We start from the raw sequence: 20,927 nt of genomic DNA on the forward strand, positions 1-20,927 counted from the left end.
TAGACTGACTAGTTTTCTGTGAGTATGGTTTCAGTGTGTATGCCCTCTGATGCCGTCTTGCAACACCTACCATCTTACTTGGGTTTCTCTTACTTGGGCGTGGGGTATTTCTTCATGGCTGCTCCAGTATGTCATTATTTTTAATTACTCTTAGCACATAAATAGTCCAGGTTCCCCAGAAGCAGATTTGAAGTAGGGATATTGTTTGGGACATTATAAGACACCGAGGAAAACAGAAGACTCACCATGGACACTATGGGAAAGGTAAGTGCTACTTTTCTATATCATCTATATCATCTTTATTAGTTATCCAAAAAGTGCACTTTGAAACAAATTTAGACACTTTCTCCAAACAGCTTATCAAAGATTTCTGTGGATAACACCCAATGTTTTCCTACCGATGGAAATTCATGCACCACTGTTAGGAAAGTAAACTGATGGAAACTTACAGGGTGATAGTTTGACACTGTGGTACTAAATGCCTTAAAAAATGTGCCTATTATTTAACAAAGAAATTCATTCCAAGGAAATAATTATGCTGTTTTTATGTATTTATTTAGTCAGTTTCCTAGTATTAGACGTTATGTTCCTTCCAGTATCATACTCTTAAAAACAATGCTTCATTTTCTCCACATCCTCAACAGCATTTATTGTTTGTTGATTTCATAATGATGGCCATTTTGACTGGTGTGAGATGGGGTGGGAGATCGAGGGAAGCTCAAGAGGGAAGGGACATATGTATACTTGTGGTTGATACATGTTGATGTTTGACAGAAACCAGCACAATGTTGTAAAGCAATTATTCGCCAATGAAAATTTGTTAAAAATGCTTTAGTTAATCTGTTTATAAAAATCTTAAAAATGCTGATTGCTGGGTACTAGACTTGAAGTTTTCCCTCATTTACACTTATCTGAGTTTTCCAAGTTTTTGCCTTGAGTGTGTATCACTTCTGAAGTAGGAGAAGTTTTCCATAAAGTATATAATTTTATTTTTTTATTTGAACTTCTCTTGTGGCATTTTCCCCTTTTCTTTGTGTTATAGAACATGTACTATCTCCTTGATTGATTTCTAAGTTTCTTTAAGACATAGTTTACTACACTCATAATGTCTTACAGTTACTAAAGCAGTAAACTTGCAAATGAAACACCAATAAAATTATGAAGGGCTCTAGTACCACCAGATATTTAAAAATATCAAAAAGTCATTCACTGAAATGTCAGTGCAAGAATAGACAGTAAGATAAATTTATGTTTACAAAAGGAAACTTGTAAATTGAAGAACTTATATAGTAAAGGTTCTGCTGCTGCTGCTGCTGCTAAGTCGCTTCAGTCGTGTCTGACTCTGTGGGACCCCAGACACAGCAGCCCACCAGGCTCCCCCATCTCTGGGAGTCTCCAGGCAAGAACACTGCCTGGGAGTGGGTTGCCATTTCCTTCTCCAATGCATGAAACTGAAAAGTGAAAGTGAAGTCACTCAGTCATGTCTGACTCCTCGTGACCCCATGGACTGCAGCCTACCAGGCTCCATGGGATTTTCCAGGCAAGAGCACTGGAGTGGGGTGCCATTGCTTTCTCTGAGTAAAGGTGCTAATTTAAGTATAAATGAAAGAAAAATTCATCAAGAGTTCATGCTGAGCCAATTCATTTGGATTCTATAAATTTATACTTCACAAAAGAAGTAGATTTAAGAGTTAAGTATTTAAAAATCAAACTATAAAAATCTAGAAAGAGGGTAACAAATATCTATTTGGTCTCTATACGGAGAGAAAGTGAAGGACAGGGATGCCTGGTGCACTGCTGTTCACACGGTCACAAAGAGCCAGACAAGACTGAGCGACTGAGCAACATCAACAGTGGAGAAAATTCTCAAACCACGGAAATGGATGAAATAATAAAGGAAAACGTATTTTTACAAATCAAAATTTTAATATGTGTGTTATGCATGTATATATGCACATATAGCTTCACAAAAAATTAAAGGTCAAAAATCAAGAAGGAAAAATGATGTATGATGAGATAGTAGACAACCAATCACTCATTTAATGCACAAATAGATCAAATGATAGTAAAAAATATCAAGATGCCAGTGGATACTTACATAAAATATAGGACCAAACATTTCACAAAAAGAAGAAAATATGTATAACTCACATAAACATAAAACATTTCAACATCCTTAATATTAAAAAATGCTAATAAAAAGAAATAGCTAGCTTTTTCTAACAGTCACTTTGTTTTTAATGACTACAGTAAATGCTAATGAGAGTGGGAAACATGATGACAGATACTGTTTTACAGTTCTAGGAGTTGTGCCAAATCATTCAAACTTTCTGTAGAGTTATTTAGAAATCAGTTTCACTCTAACCATGTCTCTATCCTTCCTCTAGTAATTCTTACTTAACGAAACCAGGCAAGTCAAAATTATATACAATATAAATTATAATAGTCAAAACAATGGAAATGATTGTTTTGATTAAGGTAGTTGCTGATTAAGAATATTTGGATCTACTCAAATGATGAAATATAAAACAGCTATTTAAAATTATAAAGCATTTTGAAATCATGAGAAAACATTTTAGAACAAGCAAACAGTAAATGTTCAATATACGGTGGCTTTCACTGGAGAAAAAAACAAAAACCCTAAAATGCGAAACTGCTTATATGACATGATCTCTACAGTATAAAAATTATTTTAAGAGACTCAAAAGAAATATGCTAAAGTTTTACCAGCTTATGTCTGAAATTGCAATGATCTCTTTTCTTTTTTTGTGTGATTTTCTTATTGCTACAAATTATAGCAAGTAAGTGTCATTTGTATGATCAGAAGTTAAATGTTATCGCTAAATGATGTCATCTTATTGTCCTTGGGTCAACAGACAATCACATGCCTGGCAGCCATTGCCTGGAAAACAAACTCTTCTCTTTCACTTGAGAAAGTGCAGGTTGAGCCACCAAAGGCTGGGGAAGTTCGTATCAAGGTAAATTTAAATCTTTGAACTTGTGCTTGTGAAGGCAAGTGTAGGGAAATCTTATTTCATGTATCAAGTTGTTCCCAGTGTTTCCAGCGCTCCCACTACTGATACTGAAACAGCTAGTCCATATCCCTGCCTGTATGCTTTCTGGCTGAATTCCAGGCAGAGCAGTAATACAGTGGCTATGGTACCGGAAATGTTTCATTTCTATGATCAGTACAAGTGGATTGAGTCTATCCACAGACAAGAAAACTTGGGCTATTAACGGAGAAGTTTTAAAACTTTCAATGCCAATTAAATTTTGCAACAGTTAAACTCAAACACATTTTACATTATTAACTTAATGTTTTCAATATGCTGGTTTAAAATCGATTTTCCCAGAGGACTGGGAAAACATTCCACAAAACTGGGCTTAAACTTTTTGGTTTCTCAATGGTGGTGCTATGGATACCTGGTCAAAATTCCTTCATTGGATAGAATAGACTCTCATATTGCAAAACTAGTTGATGACACAGGATGTACAGAGTAGATTTCAAAAAGCCTAGTTTATTTCCGTATCTGATCATCCACCATGAGAGTGGGTGAATCATTTTAAGTCTTTGAGTCTTCCTTTTCTGCATCTTTAAATGAGGGGTAATTAGACCTGTCCCGTGTTTCTCTGAATATTATTATAGGGATCAAATGAGGTCATTCATGTAAAAAAATTATTCATAATAAGTTTCAGACAAAAAAAATTCCAAACTAATTTATCCTTGTCCACTTAATTCCTACCCAGATCATATCTACAGGGATCTGTGGTTCTGATGATCATGCTGTAAAAGGAATAATCCCACTGAAGTGTCCCTTCATCCCAGGCCATGAAGGAGCTGGAATTGTGGAGAGTATTGGCGAAGGAGTGAGCTCAGTGAAACCAGGTAGGAAATGGGCCACAAAAACCTCTGCACAAACAACCCACCACTAAAATACATTAGCATATTTACAGGAGAAATAAGTTGGTTTGCCTCTGAATTGTTTTACCTAATCACATATCATGGTAGTAAATATATCCAGTGATTCCAAGGGTCACACAGTTTCTCTGCTGTCAGTGCTAGCAATCCAGAGAGGTAGTGGCTGAGCCAAGTGACTAGTCACAGCGGAACAAGAGTTGAGATAGGACCAGTGTACTTCTAAACAGATTAAAATCTCCTTAGGAGCAGGGGCCGCTTCTTTTTTTTTTCAAATAGATAATAAAACTATATTATAAACATTAAACTTTCTAAGGGACTAGATTTTAATTGTTACTGAAACTAAAAGAAGTTATAATTACATGACACAATAGAAGTGTTAGCTAATATGAAAATGGCAATCATATTGCAATATAAATGTATCAAATCAATATAAACTTACAATTTTGTTTATCAAATATATGTCAGTGAAAACTTTTTTCTAATGAATTATTTGTCAGCAGAAAGGGAAATTTTATAATCTGGCAAGTTCATTTATTCTGACAAAGCTGCAGAAGAATTCACTGTTTCCTTTTTTATTGAAATACAGTTGACACACACACAATACTATGCTACAGGAGGTCCCTCACAGTCCAGTGGCTAGGACTCCATGCTGTCCTGCCAACAGCCTGGGTTCAATGCCTAACTGGGGAACTAAGATCCTCTAAGTCTACACAAATACATATATGTGTGTGTGTATCAGTTCAGTTCAATTCAGTCACTCAGTTGTGTCCAATATTTTGGGACTCCATGGACTACAGCACGCCAGGCTTCCCTGTCCATGTCCAACTCCCAGAGCTTTCTCAAATTCATGTCTATCGAATTCATGCCATCCAACCATTTCATCCTCTGTCGTTCAACCATGTCATCTTCTGTTGTCCCCTTCTCCTCTTGCCTTCAATCTTCCCCATCATCAGGGTCTTTTCCAATGAGTTTCTTGGCACCAGGTGGACAAAGTATTGGCCACAGCTTCAGCACCACTTTTCCAGTGAATATTCAGGACTGATTTCCTTTAGGATTGACTGGTTTGATCTCCTTGCAGTCCAAGGAACTCTCAAGAGTCTTCTACAACACCACAGTTCAAAAGCATCAATTATTTGGCACTCGATTTTCTTTATAGCCCAACTATCACATCCATATGTGACTACTGGAAAAACCACAGCTTTGACCGGATGGACCTCTGTTGAGAAAGTAATGTCTCTGCTTTTTAACATGCTGTTGAGGTGGGTCATAGCTTTTCTTCCAAGGAGCAAGCATCTTTTAATTTTATGGCTGCAGTCACCATCTGCAGTGATTTTGGAGCCCAAGGAAATAAAGTCTGTCACTATTTCCATTGTTTCTCCACCTATTTGTCATGAAATGCTGGAACCAGATGCCATCTCTGAGTTTTTGAATGCTGAGCTTTAAGTCAGCTTTTTTCACTTTTCTTTTTCTCTGTCATCAAAAGGCTCTTTAGTTCCTCTTCACTTTCTGCCATAAGGGTAGTGTCATCTTCATATCTGAGGTTATTGATATTTCTCCTAGCAATCCTGATTTCAGCTTGTGCTTCATGCAATGTGGCATTTCACATGATGTACTCTGCATTTAAATTAAATAAGCAGGGTGACAATATACAGCCTTGACGTACTTCTTTCCTGATTTGGAACCAGTCTGTTATTCCATGTTCATTTCTAACTGTTGCTTCCTGACCTGCATACAGATTTCTCAGGAGGCAGATAAGGTAGTCTGGTTTCCCATCTCTTTAAGACTTTCCCACAGTTTGTTGCGATCTACATAGTCAAAGGTTTTAGCATAATCAATAAAGCAGAAGTAGATGATTTTCTGGAATTCTCTTGCTTTTTCTATGATCCAGTGAATGTTAGCATTTTGATCTCTGGTTCCTCAGCCTTTTCTAAATCCAGCTTGAACATCTGGAAGTTCATGGTTCATGCACTGTTGAAGCCTGGCTTGGAGAATTTTGAACATTACTTTGCTAGTGTGTGAGATGAGTGCAACTGTATGATAGTTTAAGCATTCTTTGTGTGTGTGTGTGTGTGTATACACACACATATAATGCTAGTTTCAGGTGTGTTGCAGAGTGGTTAGATATTTGTAGACATTACGAAATGATTGCCATGATAAGTCTTAACCATCTATCCCCAAAAAAGTTATTTTAATATTATTGATCATATTCCTTTGCTGGTATATTACAACCCTACACCTTATTTATTTCATAACTTGAGATTTGTACTTAATCCTCATCACCTCTTTTGTTCTCTCATTCCCTCCCCTCTGGCAACCTCTCTGCATCTATGGATCTGTTTCATTTCGTTTTGTTTTGTGTTTTAGATTGCACATATATGTGAGATGATATGGTATTTGCTTTTCTCTGTCAGACTTCTTTCACTTAGCCTGCATGTGTGTGCTCATTCGCTCAGTAGTGTCTGACTCTTTGTGACCCTGTGGACTGTAGCCTGCCAGATTCCTCTGTCCATGGAGTTTTCCAGGCAAGAATACTGGAGCGGGTTGCCGTTTCCTCCTCCAGAGAATCTTCCCGACCCAGGGATCAAACCTGTGTCTCTTGTACCTCTTAAATTAGCAGGCACATTCTTTACCACTGCACCACCTGGGACAACAGCATTTAGCATGCTGCTGCTGCTGCTGCTAAGTTGCTTTAGTCGTGTCTGACTCTGTGCAGCCCCATAGACGGCAGCCCACCAGGCTTCCCCCCGTCCCTGGGATTCTCCAGGCAAGAACACTGGAGTTAGGTGGCCACTTCTTTCTCCAATGCATGAAAGCATAACACTCTCTAGATTTATCCATGTTATTACACAAGACAAGTTTTCATTTTTTATGGCTGAATAATATTCCCCTGGGTGTATGTATATGTATATGTGTATATACACACACACACACACACACACACACACACACACACACACATATGTATAGTATATATACACACCACATCTTTATCCATTTGTCGATCAGTCGTGTCTGACTCTTTGTGACCCCATGAACTGTAGCCTACCAGACTCCTCCCTCCATGGGATTTTCCAGGCAAGAGTCCTGGAGTGGGTTGCCATTTCCTTCTCCAGGGGATCTTCCCAACCCAGGGATCGAACCTGGGTCTCCCGCATTCCAGGCAGATGCTTTAACTTCTGAGCCACCAGAGGCCCCAGGTATATTTATACACACACACACACATATGCATATTATATATACGCACCACATCTTTATGCATTTGTCAATCAGTGGGCACTTAAGTTGCTTCCATACCTTGGCTATTACAAATAATGCTACAGTAAGTCTTGGTGTTCGTGTATCTTTTTGAATTAATTGTTTTCTTTGAGTAAATACCCAGAAGTGAAATTGCTGGATCACATAGAAGTTCTATTTTTAATTTTTTGAGGAATGTCCATATTGTTTTCCATAGTTGCTGCACCAATTTGCATTCCTACTAACAGTGCATGAGGGCTCCCTTTTCTTCACATCCTTATCAACACTTATTTGTTGTCTTTTTGATAGTAGTCATTCTGACAGGTGTGAGGTGGTATCTCATTGTGGTTTTAATCGTCTGTCTGTTGTCCATCTGTATATGCCTTCTCTGGGAAAATATCTGTTCAGGTTCTCTGTCCATTTTTTAAATCAGGTTGCTTGTTTTCCTGATGTTAAGTTCATTGTTGTATAAGCTCATTGTATATATCGCATGTGTGTGTTATTATGTTGTCATGTCCAACTCTTTTCAACCCCTTTGACGATAGCCCTCCAGGCTCCTCTGTCCATGGAGTTCTCCAGGTAAGAATACTGAAGTGGATAGCCATTCTCTTCTTCAGGGGATCTTCTCAACCCAGGGATGGAACTTGGGTCTCCTGCATTGCAAGCAGATTCTTTACCATCTGAGCCATCAGGGAAGCCCAAATGTTGTATACAAGCCCCTTATCAGATAGTGAAGTCACTCAGTCGTGTCTGACTCTTTGTGACCCCATGGACTGTAGCCCACCAGCCTCCTCTGTCCATGAGATTTTCCAGGCAAGAGTACTGGAGTGGGTTGCCACTTCCTTCTCCAGGGGATTGGATATTCCTGACCCAGGGATCGAACCCAGGTCTCCCGCACTGTAGGCAGATGTTTTACTGTCTCAGCCACCAAGGAAGTCCCTTATCAGATATATTGCTTGCAAATATCTTCTCCCATTCAGTAGGCATGCCTTTCATTTTGTTTATATAGTTTCCTTAGCTGTGCCTGAGTCTTTTAGTCCAATGTAGTCCCACTGGCTTGTTTTTTGAGGGACAGCTCTCTCTCTCTCTCTCTCACTCTCTCACTCTCTCTCTCTCTCTCTTTCTCTGCTGCTGCTGCTGCTATATATATAGTGTCCCCCACATACTTAGCATAGTGCCTATTCAGGTTTGGAATGCATTGAATGATTGACGAACGGATGTTCGACGAATGAATGTTCTTATCAAGTAGAATATATTAGTAGAACTTTGTTGACAGGATGATAATGATCTTTCAAAGAATCAAAAAAAGTAAACACTCTTCCCCAGGCATATCAGAAAGGACCTTGACACAGCCATTCTTAGGACATCTGAAATGGTCAGAATAAATAAGAGCAATCACACATGTGAAGAGTCCATGTGTGAGCTTCATGTGAAGGGCATGTGGTCAGGACATTCACAAAGCTATCGTCAGGGTATTCATTTTGCAAACAATGATCGAGGACCTGCCATGCCTCTGACACTAGGCCTAGTAGGAGGGACAAAAGCAAAAAGACACGGCCTTCTCCACAACTCCAACAAGATAATGTCAATCGTTAGGGAGCTAACTCCTCTTTAACTGAACAAATCTCAGTGAAAGTTTTGTGGAAAATGATGACTATTTGAGAGAAAAGATAAGGCAGCAGAATCTGAGCTTCTCCTGATTTTGAGATCCAGTATCCTTAGAATTTTTTAGGGCCAGTGAAGTTAAGATGTTCCTTATCTAAACTTACAAGAGACTTTTTAAAATAATTATTTATTTGGCTTCACCGGGGCTTAGTTGTGGTATGCAGGATCTTTAGTTTTGGCGTGGGATCAAATCTGACCCACGGGATCAGAGGGTTCCCTGACCAGGGATCAAATCTGACCACAACTCCCTGCATTGAAAGTGTGGAGTCTTAGCCACTGGACTACCAGGGAAGTTTCATAAACTCAAAGAGATTTTTAATGCTATCTGAACTCTGCAAGAGGCCAAAGGGGATTATAAATATATGTAAGAACCGTACACACTTTTAGGGACAAGGTTATAGACCTTTGACAAGGCTTTGTACAGTTTTATAAGTCTGTGATGACTGTGTTCATTAATTCTCTTCACCTTCCCAGCTTGTAACCCTAGGTCCCAGGAGGGTTAATTATTGGACCCACACATAATCAGTATGCATTCTAAAACTGCAACCGAAAAACCACCCTCTGTAGTAAGCGCTCCAGAAGCAGCCTCTCTCTGCAGAAAGAAAGCTATTCCTTTTACTCTCAGAACTGAGAATATCTTGAGCCACAGCCCCCTAAAGAAAACATGTCAGAGACCTGCTGTGGGTCCATGTGCCATCGTGGGGCAGGTAGGCTCAATAGAAAGGTCTCTGCTATTATCCAGCTTCAGGCAGGTAATGACCGCTGCGGACTTAAATCTCTCAAAGGAAAGCCAAAAGGTTAGAGTAGATGACATCTCTAAGGGTCATTCCCAGTTTTATTAGTTTATTTCCAGAGTAAAAGCAGACCTACAATTATCTATCCAGCAAGGAATATCCCCATATTTCCATCATTTGCCCAAAATAATAGGGATTTCTGAAACCAGGTTATAGGATTTTTCCTCCAAAATAGCCATGGGATATGTTATACTTCTCATAATCTGTCCGCAGCAAGTTATCAGATCATTCAATAAAGTTTTTATCACCACACTATTGTGTTTCAATAATATTTTAAACAAATGATTTTTTTTTCCTATATATAGGAGACAAAGTCCTCACACTTGCTGTTCCACAGTGTAGAGAATGCAGTGCCTGCTTGAATCCCAAGGGAAACTTCTGTGAGAAGCAAGAGTTAGTAGATTTGCCCATCTTTTGTTTATCTTGTCACTTTTTATTAAATCGTTTTTATTGTGCAAGCACTGACCTGGAGCTAAAGGTGTTCATTTCTCTCTTTACAACTCTGTCTGTCTGGGTTGATGCTGTGCCTGTCTGTGTCACTGCTGAACAGCTTTCTACCCCCTTCTGGATTAATGCTGGATGGCACAAGCAGGTTTACCTGCAAAGGAGAAAAGATCTATCATTCTTTCCGCACAAGTACATTCACCGAATATACTGTTGTGCCTGAGATTTCAGTGGTGAAAATTGATGCTGCTGCTCCCATGGATAAGATCTGTGTCATAAGCTGTGAGGTGGCTACAGGATATGGGGCGGCTGTTCACTCAGCCAAGGTGAGGAAAACAGCTGTGTGTTAGTATGTTATAGTGATCTGCCAAGAAAACATAAAAACAAGACCAAAACAGTCCAAATGTTTCAACTGGGGTCAATGGTTCCAAAAGCCTCAATGGTTGTTTTTGTTTGTTTTCTTAATTATACAAGTGTCCAGATTTGATTCCTAACACAAACTTGACTTGTGAATTTGTAGGTCACTCCTGGTTCTACCTGTGTGGTCTTTGGACTTGGAGGAATCGGCTCAGCTACTGTCATGGGCTGTAAAGCCTCTGGTGCTTCTAGAATCATTGGAGTTGATATCAATGAGGAAAAATTTCCTCGGGCAAGAGCATTAGGGGTCACAGATTGTCTCAACCCTTTGAATCTCAAGAAGCCCGTCCAGGAGGTGGTCAAGGAAATGACAGGCACCGGTGTTGACTTTGCCTTTGAGGCCATCGGACTCGCAGAAACCATGGTGTGTAGGTTTGGGTCACAGTGAGTAGAAGCAGACCAGCACAATTAAGTGAATATTGTAATAAAGTGAGCTAAGTAATTTTTTGGTTTTCCACCACATATAAAAATTACCTTTATACTATAGTCTATTAGTATGCAATAGCCTTTTGTCTAAGAAAAAACAATGTACACATCTTAATTTTAAAATACTTTATTGTTAAAATATGCTAATCATCTGAGCCTTCAGTGACAGTCATTATCTTTTTGTTTTTATCTCAGTTTTATTTATTTATTTATTGTTTTACTTTACAATATGTCTTTTTGTAATAGTAACAAAGATCACTGATTACATATCACAATAAGAAATTTAATAATAGTGAAAATGTTTGAGATACTGTGAGAATTACCAAACGTGACACAGACAAAAGGAAGCAAATGCTGTTGGAAAAAAAATGTGCTGATAGACTTATTTAACAGGGGGTTGCCACAAACCTTCAATCTGTAAAAAAATGCAATATCTGAAAAATGCAAAGCACAGTAAAACGAATTGTTTCTATAGATGCTTGCTTAGTGGGTGGGGACACACTAAGTATAAAACTCCCCTGAACATATGTTTTGGACCTGTGGACCCAGACCTAAAAATGGAATGTATAGTCACTCTAAAATATCCATCTTAAAAATCAAAGCAATATATACTTTAAAGATATGACACTACAATATATGAAGTTTAAACAAGCACTATATCCTTTCCTGTAGTCCTAGCTCTTTATCCACGAACATGTTTTTATATTTAAGTATCAACATTATATAATTCACATATGATATTCATGTGTGTTCTGTATCAGAACCATTCATTATTTGAAAAATGAGCCTATGCACCAGTATGTTAGGTTCAGGGAGAATAAAGTAGACCCTAGACTCAGAACTGGAGAAGGCGATGGCACCCCACTCCAGTACCTTGCCTGGAAAATCCCATGGACGGAGGAGCCTGGTAGGCTGCAGTCCATGGGGTCGCTAAGAGTCGGACACGACTGAGCGACTTCACTTTCACTTTTCACTTTCATGCACTGGAGAAGGAAATGGCAACCCACTCCAGTGTTCTTGCCTGGAGAATCCCAGGGATGGGGGAGCCTGGTGGGCTGCCGTCTGTGGAGCCGCACAGAGTCGGACACGACTGAAACGACTTAGCGGCAGCAGCAGCAGACTCGGAACTGACAGGGTAGAGGAAAGAATTAGGCATTTGATTCACTTCAGCGTGTATCTAATGTACGTGGTTAAAGGGTGAAGGAAGTAGATGCAGTGATGTAACAGGAAAGAGACACAGGCAAAATGCAGGTAGGGGAGAGATAGAAGGTTAAGAACCAGAAAAGGAAGCAAAATAGATTGACGTGAAGTATACTCTACACCCTTAAAAAACTTGTTTTTTTTAATGAAGCTTCACACACACATATGTATATATATTAATTTTTATTAAATATAAATGAACTGAACAGAGTTATACAAGTGGGAAGGTCAGGCAAAGAATAATAGTATGTGTGGTCTTTGAGGTGGTGGGTAATTTTATTAAATAAACACACAGTACTTACTCTGTGCCAGATAACATTCTAAATGTTTTAATCACTTAAGCCTTGTAACAAATCTATGACATAGGTGATATTACTCTTCTTTTTACAAATAGACATAGGGAGGTTAAGTAACTTGCCTAAAGTCACACCATGGCAGGGTCTGTGCTCTTTACCACTAAACTCTGCTGCTGCTGCTGCTAAGTCGTTTCAGTCGTGTCCGACTCTGTGCGACCCCATAGACGGCAGCCCACCAGGCTCCGCAGCCCCTGGGATTCTCCAGGCAAGAACACTGGAGCGGGTTGCCATTTCTGGTTCTCTAATGAGATTCCATGACTGGCAATGTTGAAGCTGAGCTCAAAGTAAGTAGCTTCTGCCCAGGAAGAGGTCTGAAATCTAGGAACTCTACAATTCCTTCCAACACTGCAGATAGTTGTTACTTACGTATGGGCATCTACTTATGGTCATTTCTCTCATTATCAGGTTGCTGCTTGGGACTGCTGCCACCTGAGCCATGGTGTCTGCATAATCATTGGAGTGTCTGCACCAGGTTCAGAGTTTTCCCTTTCTGCTCAATCAGTTTCCACTGGACGGACACTGAAGGGTACATGTTTAGGAGGTAAGTCAGTTGTTTTTGCTTTCACAAACTCTCTTTCAACTTTGTAGAAACATGTAATTCAAAAATGTTCTCCTTGGGGAAACAAACCTATAAAGGTATAAGTTTTCAAAGACTTCTCCTCCAATGAATTGGTATATTTTGCAGATTAGTTAATTTAATTAAATAGGTTATTTTTTTTTTTTTTACATTTAAATAAAAATTTGTAAATAGTTTCTGGGTTTTCCTACAAAATAGTTTCTGGGTTTCCCCAGTGTTTGGAATAATCCAGCTAAGTTCAGTTCTGCACTGGTGGACTCAAAGTTTGTTGTGCTATTTTAACAGCAAGGCTTTCTGGATAATTACAGGCACCAACTTGGTATTTGGCACTGATATTTGTCTTCCCATAGGAGCCCTTATTTCTGAGCAGTACTGACCAATAGCTTACTAAATTAATATTCCCATCTCCATCCATTGCTCTGATCAAAAGTTCCCATGCCATCTCATTGTGTGTGAATAGAGAGATGAGGAAATAGTTGTATAATGTTAAACCCAGGAGGTGGGCTGGAGACTCTACTTTATTTTTAATTAGTTTTTAACCCAATAATGTGTGAATATTGACCTAATTTTTTTCCAAAGATGTTCTAGGTAACAGAACTGTCTGTAGCCGCCACACTTAGCAACAAAAGCCAACAACTTCTGATGTACAAATGAACTCATCAATGGCAAATTTTCAGAATACTTTACCCATCTCCACAACTTACTTATTTTTCTTTTGGTTAATTTGATATTTCTCAAATCTTATTACAATAGCCTTTTTATTTTGCAGATTATAAAACCAGAGACTGTTTTCCCCAACTAGTGACTGCTTACCTACAAAATAAAATTAATATAGATCCATTAATAACCCATCAGTTGCCTTTTGACCAACTCCACAAAGCTTTTGAGTTGTATCATGCTGGAAAAACGTGAGTGTTTTCTTTGATGAACTTCTGTACCCTGAACTCACAGAAAAAAATGACTTTTCAAACATTCCTAAGTGGTTTTGTGAAAAAAAGATGGCTACTTGAAGACCTTCTTTAGTATACTCTATCCTATTTCCTGTTGTCACAAGGATAAGAAAAGGTTTCATCTGCAAGTTCCTCTTTGGGAAAGACCTGTATTAACCTATCTCAAAGAAATGTTTGAGGAGTCGGTATAACACTAAGCACCAGTTTACTCCACATTGGTCAATTATGCACTATTTTTCTGGTTAGAGAAATGATTTAGAATAAATGAGTTGACATTACTGCCATCATAAAATCTTACAAGGATCGTCAAGGCAAAGGTTCAGACTACCCAAGGCACAAAGCCTTTCTATATCATTTCTTGACAAATGTCAGTCTGCTCCAGCTAGCATACCTTTAGGGATGAAGTGTTTACTCAGTGTGTTCATTTATATACTCAGTGCATATTGAGTGATGGTTCACTCTTTGCCAGGACTGTCCTGAGTGCTGGAGACAGTGGAGAGCAAGTAACAAGGAGTAAATGAGGAATTCCTTCTGTGATGAATTCTTTGACTTTCTGATTCTGGTTCTTAAAAACATCTCTCATTCCTATTCTCTCCCCACTTCTCTACCTATATCGTTTGCTTGTTTTATGATTTCTTTCTATTTTAAGATAGGTATTTAATTAGCCTGCTATATACCTTGTTGGCTTAGACCTAGCATGTCAGCCCATTTAAATCAAGAAAGAAGAGTCAAGAAACCTCATCTAAAATTTTAGAAACAAATAATAGAGGAGGGGAATGGATCTAACAGGTAGCAGACACACTACAAACAGAAAGGAACTAAGGAACCCATTTATTCTTCCCTAATTAGACGTGGTATTAGATTCTAGGATTGATGGAAGCTGATCAGAAGCTGTAGCAAAGGGTTTGGATGTCTTTGTGATTATGTAGCCAGAAGGAATGGTGCTCAAAGCTGGGGTCTTCCTATTATAGCTGATTTGGGGTCCTGTTTTCACCCCATCCTATATTTCTTATAGGTAAACTAGATAAAGGTGGAATGGGGTGGGGATAGGCAACTCAGTTTTTCAGTACAGGGTGTAATTTGCTTTGCTGATATCACTGTTTCTCAAGGAATTCAACTGCTTTATTATTACACTTCTGTGTTTCAGGATCCGCTGTGTTCTGCTGTTCTGAGATCCCAAATAATGAAAGGTGCAAGAATATCCTTGGGGAGTTTATTCCTTTCCTGTTTCACTTCCCTGAGTGTTCCAGTGCAGTGAAAAGAGCAGCAAAAATATGGAAATGCAGTGTGATTATAAAAATGAAAAAAAAGTTCACCTTGAATTTAATTATAATAAAATAGCCTCTTAGAGAATAGATGTTATATAATTCATTTTGTGACATTAAAAAAAGGGATGGTGGAAAAAAAAGGGGATGGTGGGATTTGATTGATAACATTTGTGATATGTCCATCAACCCAACTAATCTCTGTCATTGGTCCGTGAACGTTGTCCCTGAGTTATCCTTTATTCCTATTCTCAATATACAGATTTCTGTGTATCTTTCACACCACTCCAGGGTTTACATGATGATTTTGCTGTTTCTACAATGCATGGGGTCTCATAAATTCTTGAAAGGCTCTTTCAGGACACAGTGAGCCATTTTCTATTCTGGGGTCTTCGTACCATCCTATGCCTGCAATGCCCATGACATGCTGAGGCACAGTTCCCATCTGTGCTTTCACACAGAAAACCATATCTGGGAAATCTTGCCACCTGCACCCCGAGGAAGCATGTGTAGGACTCTTTAAGAGAAACTCATCTACGACCTCATAACTTCCTTTTCAAGTCTTTTTCTCTTCACTAAACAAATATAATTATTTCCTCACTAAGGCTGGGAGATTGGGAGAAGGATAAAAACAGCTCCTTTTATCTAGTTTTGTCCTTATGCTTTTCATCTGTTCTTGAGTCATTTACATTCTCCTTAAACTTTTGCTGTTGAAACAAAGAAATCACAAGGAAAATTTCTTTTATAATCTTGTTTCATTTGTAATATCCCTTCCTGAGATTTGAGCTCAAAATGTCCAGCTGACTTAATGAGGGAAGGTCCAAGAATTTTAAAAAACACATGAAAATTTTTCTTAAGTGAATACTTTAAATACAGTCCTGCCAGGCTATCTCTGTCACCTTAACAAGCCCTTCCCGCTCTGAGTATCAACTGCCACATTGTCAAGTGGGAAAATAAGAGTAATGTTATAAGATGATTTTTAAGACTGGAGATCACTTGTATAAATGAATTAAAATGAAAACATAAAATTTTAAATAATAGAATAATTAAGATCTAAGGAAAGGGAAAAGAAAAGGCAAAGAAATTAAGGCATTTTAAACTTGAGAACTTAAGAATAAAAATTATAGAATTCAAACATTCTAAAGAATAGAAAGACAAGGCTAGGAGAAACTGAGTTTCAAAAGAATAAAATAACTATTTTGTTACATAGATTAAAGCTACCAATGTGACCTAAAATCATGAAAAAATTAGTAACAGAATGTATTCTTAACAAAACACAACTGGAAAAATAAAAGAGCTGATACCAGAGTTCTATTAGAAGCTTGGGGTTAGAAATACCCAGCTACCAAGAACTGTCCCCCAAGCTGGAAGACTTCTACACTTGAACAGAAGCTTGGAAAGAAAAACCAAAACAAAAACCCATGAAACACACAGCAGGGCCAGGAGAAAGATGCACTTAGATGGAAGGCATTTTCCTGAATCTCACTGTCCCCAGACATGATTAGAGAGACACTAAGTTGATTGTATTGCACCAAAATTGTTGCCTCCTCTTTTTTTTTTTTTTTTTTTGTTGGGAGCATGGTGCAACATGCAGGATCTTAGTTCCCTAACCAGGGATGGAACCCTTGTCCTCTGCATTGGAAGCATGAGGGCTTAACCACCTGACCACTAGGGAAGTCCTTGTTGCCTCTTATCTGTCTTTTCCTCTGTGATTGATCTTTGAACAATTCTATAAAAAGAGTCCTAGTTAGGCATATTTCTATAGCTTTCATAATATCTCTTTGCTACCTCATAGCCCTTAGGGTGTTTCCTTCTATTTCTGACACTGTCTTCAAAATGTCACCAGTTATTCATTTGTGAAAACATTATTTCACACACTCACTTCTGCTTTTTTTGTGGCCAGTTGTCTCATGTTCTATCCCCCCAGGACAGTTGAGCAGGTTTTATGTTTTGTTTGTTTTTGAAATAAAATAGACAAAGAATTATTAATTTCATGGCATCTTTCTCAGATTTCAAGAAGTCAGAGTGCTAGGGGGGGTCATTATTTCTCTTGTGAGATCACAATAGCACTATCACACTTTATTAAGAGTATCTCCTGGTTTACTGTTTCAGGCATATCATATCTTTATCCCCTGTATCTGGTACAAAGTAAGTGCTCAATGAATTTTTTTGAGAGAATAAATCACAAAAACTTAATGAAAAGTTAAGAAGTTTTGTTCCATACTTTAGGCTAAAACAATGATTATTTTCAGAAATAAGGAAGGCAGAGAAGCAGGAAAAAAGGAGAATAATTCTCTGAGAACCTCCAATTCAGAAAGCATAAGAATAATGAAGATGTAGGAAGAAGAGATGATAGAACAAAGCTAAAATGGATGAGAATTTGTGTCCACTGTTATGTTTAAAGGTAAAGATTAACAGCTGCCTGTCTGATGATTTCAATTTTTATCCACTATATACAATGGATGCTGGAAGTTCAAAGAGTTATATAAACTTCCTAAATAAGCCACCAGAGTATAATGGAGTACTTACAAAATACCAGCCACTGTGCTAAGTACTTCACAATCATCATATAATCTTCATCTTAGCCCTATGTGTTCGGGAATATTATCTCCACTTCACAGATGAAATAGCTAAGATACAGAGAGACTGATTAATTCGCTCACTATGAAATAGCTATGTGACAAAACAAAGACTGAAATATAAGCAATATAAAGGCTGTGCTCTAAATCATTTTTCTTTATTACCATTTAGCAAGGAGTTCATAAATAATAAGGATACTTAATATTTATTATTGTGAAAGTGTTTGTCACTCAGTCCTGTCCAACTCTTTGTGACCCCATGGACTGTAGCCCACCAGGTCCTCTGTCCATGGGATTTTTCAGGCAAGGATACTGGAGTAGGTTGCCATTCCCTTCTCCAGAAGATCTTCCTGACCCAAGGATTGAACCCAGGTGTTCTGCATTGCAAGCAGATTCTTTACCATCTGAGCCTCCAGGGAAGCTCAATCATTTATCATTATTATTATTCCTGTATTTGTGGTATAAATAAATTGCTATGAGAAAAGCACAATGGATATGATCTTGTGACACAAAAGCTCCAAAAACTGAGTAGAGAGTGAAAAGATAGACTGAATTCATTTCAGGTTGTGAAGGAAATGGGACAGTAGGGAATGGAAGGAACAGGCAGTCAGGGATTCTTTTCATGCCACGAGTTTAAAAAAAGGAAAGAACTGAGGCTTGATGTTTCAGCAGCTCTGCTTTTAAAATGCAACCTAAGTACATATGGATATGGACATAGATACCGATATCTATATGGATATGGAACTCCTGACTGCCCAGGTGTTCTTCCCAAGCTCACAGGACAGAAAACCATAAGCTAGACCCAGCTAGCTAACTTTCATTTCTTACTTCTCACAAATGATATCATAGAGATTGAATAGAGGTGGAAGGGAAACAGCATATATGACTTTAATCAGATTTGCCCCCTTTCTCCTTGTCAATATATTCCATGACTGTAATAAACCTGTGAAGTACTGTTAATTCTTGGTGTTTTCAGCTGCACCATAAACTGGCTGTCTAATATCTCTATGTGTGTGCTGTCATGTCCAACTCTTTGCAACTCTATGGACTGTAGCCCACCAGGTTCCTCTGTCCATGGGATTTCCCAGGTAAGAATCCTGGCGTGGGCTGCCATTTTCTCCTCCAGGGATCTTTCCAATACGAGGATCAAACCCATGTCTTCTGAGTTTCCTGCATTGACAGGCAGATTTTTTACCACTAGCACCTCTTGGGAAGCCCCCAGCTAGCTAATATCTAACAAAGCTATTTTTCATTCCTCTAATCTGGGTTGTAAGGAGATGAAGATCTTTTACCTTTCACTTTACTTCTAATGTACTAATGTGAATTTTTAGTATAAACTAAAAATGCATAACTGAAATATACAGAAGTGATGTAAAAACAAACACTGAATACATGGATTTTCAAAATATATATGGCCTTGAATTCTAAATCCTAAAAGATGATGCTGTGAAAGTGCTGCACTGAATATGCCAGCAAATTTGGAAAACTCAACAGTGGCCACAGGACTGGAAAAGTCAGTTTTCATTCCAATCCCAAAGAAAGGCAATGCCAAAGAATGCTCACACTACCTCACAATTGCACTCATTTCACATACTAGCAAAGTAAAGCTCAAAATTCTCCAAGCCAGGCTTTAACAGTACATGAACCATGAACTTACAGATATTCAAGCTGGATTTAGAAGGGCAGAGGAATCAAAGATCAAATTGCCAACATCCATTGAATCATAGAAAAAGCAAGAGAGTTCCAGAAAAACATCTACTTCTGCTTTATTGACTATGCCAAAGCCTTTGGCTGTGTGGATCACAATAAACTGTGGGAAAGTCTTAAAGACATGGGAATACCAGACCACCTTACCTGTCTCCTGAGAAATCTGTATGCAGGTCAAGCAACAGTTAGAACTGGACATGGAACAACAGACTGGTCCCAAATTGGGAAAGGAGTATGTCAAGGCTGTATATTGTCACCCTGTTTATGTAACTTCTATGCAGAGTACATCATTCAAAATGCTGACCTGAATGAAACACAAGCTGGAATCAAGATTGCTGGGAGAAATATCAATAACCTTAGATACGCAGATGCACCACCCTTATGGCAGAAAGCAAAGAAGAACTAAAGAGCCTCTTGATGAAAGTGAAAGAGGAGCGTGAAAAAGTTGGCTTAAAACTCAACGTTCAGAAAACTAAGATCATGGCATCTGGTTCCTTCACTTCATGGCAAATAGATAGGGAAACAATGGAAATAGTAACAGACTTTGTTTTGAGGGGGCTTCAAAATCAATGCAGATGACTGCAGCCATGAAATTAAAAGACGCTTGCTCCTTGGAAGAATAGCTATGACCAACCTAGACAGCATTTTAAAAGCAGAGACATTACTTTGCTAACAAATGTCTGTCTAGTCAAAGCTATGGTTTTTCCAGTAGTCATATATGGATGTGAGAGTTGGACTATAAAGAAAGCTGCGCACTGAAGAATTTATGCTTTTGAACTGTGGTGTTGGAGAAGACTCTTGAGAGTCCCTTGGACTGCAAGGAGATCCAGCCAGTCCATCATAAAGGAAATCAGTCCTGAATATTCATTGGAAGAACTGATGCTGAAGCTGAAATTCCAATACTTTGGCCACATGATGTGAAGGAAAAGACCCTGGTGCTGGGGAAGGTTGAAGGGTGAAGGAGAAGGAGACAGTAGAGGATGAGATGGTTGGATGGCATCACTGACTCTATGGACATGAGTTTGAGTAAACTCCGAGAGTTGGTGATAGACCAGGAAGTCGGGAGTGCTGCAGTCCATGGGGTGGCAAAGAGTCGGACATGACCGAGCAACTGAACTGAACCAGCCTTGAATCACAACTAAATAATATCTTTAAGGTATGAGACTCTGCTAAATATAACAATGACTTCTGAAAATTTCAGACATAAAACAAAAGAAAATTAAATAGTCAAACGTAGTTTTGTTAAAAAATAAAAATTGTGAAATATTCTAAACGGAAGGGAACTGAACATCCATTGATTTCATTAATCTGTGGAGTTCATATACCCCACAAAGCATAGCTTTAAATGATACAAGTAACTAAAGCCAATGTTCAACATGTTATACTAATATTGG

At 38.5% G+C, this 20,927-nt stretch overlaps 1 protein-coding gene across 1 annotated transcript; it reads left to right on the forward strand.

The window, feature by feature from the left end:
* The first annotated feature begins 246 nt into the window (after window positions 1-246).
* On the forward strand, window positions 247-15,154 carry LOC138082263 (alcohol dehydrogenase 1-like). The gene is made up of 9 exons (XM_068975559.1): window positions 247-264; window positions 2,877-2,978; window positions 3,748-3,886; window positions 9,918-10,005; window positions 10,163-10,382; window positions 10,577-10,837; window positions 12,861-12,996; window positions 13,802-13,940; window positions 15,130-15,154. Exons 1-9 carry the CDS (start codon window positions 247-249, stop codon window positions 15,152-15,154), a joined length of 1,128 nt encoding a protein of 375 aa, XP_068831660.1.
* Window positions 15,155-20,927: the final 5,773 nt, after the last annotated feature.

Source organism: Capricornis sumatraensis, chromosome 7, assembly GCF_032405125.1.
Source record: "Capricornis sumatraensis isolate serow.1 chromosome 7, serow.2, whole genome shotgun sequence".
In the NCBI taxonomy this organism is placed as follows: Eukaryota; Metazoa; Chordata; class Mammalia; order Artiodactyla; family Bovidae; genus Capricornis; species Capricornis sumatraensis.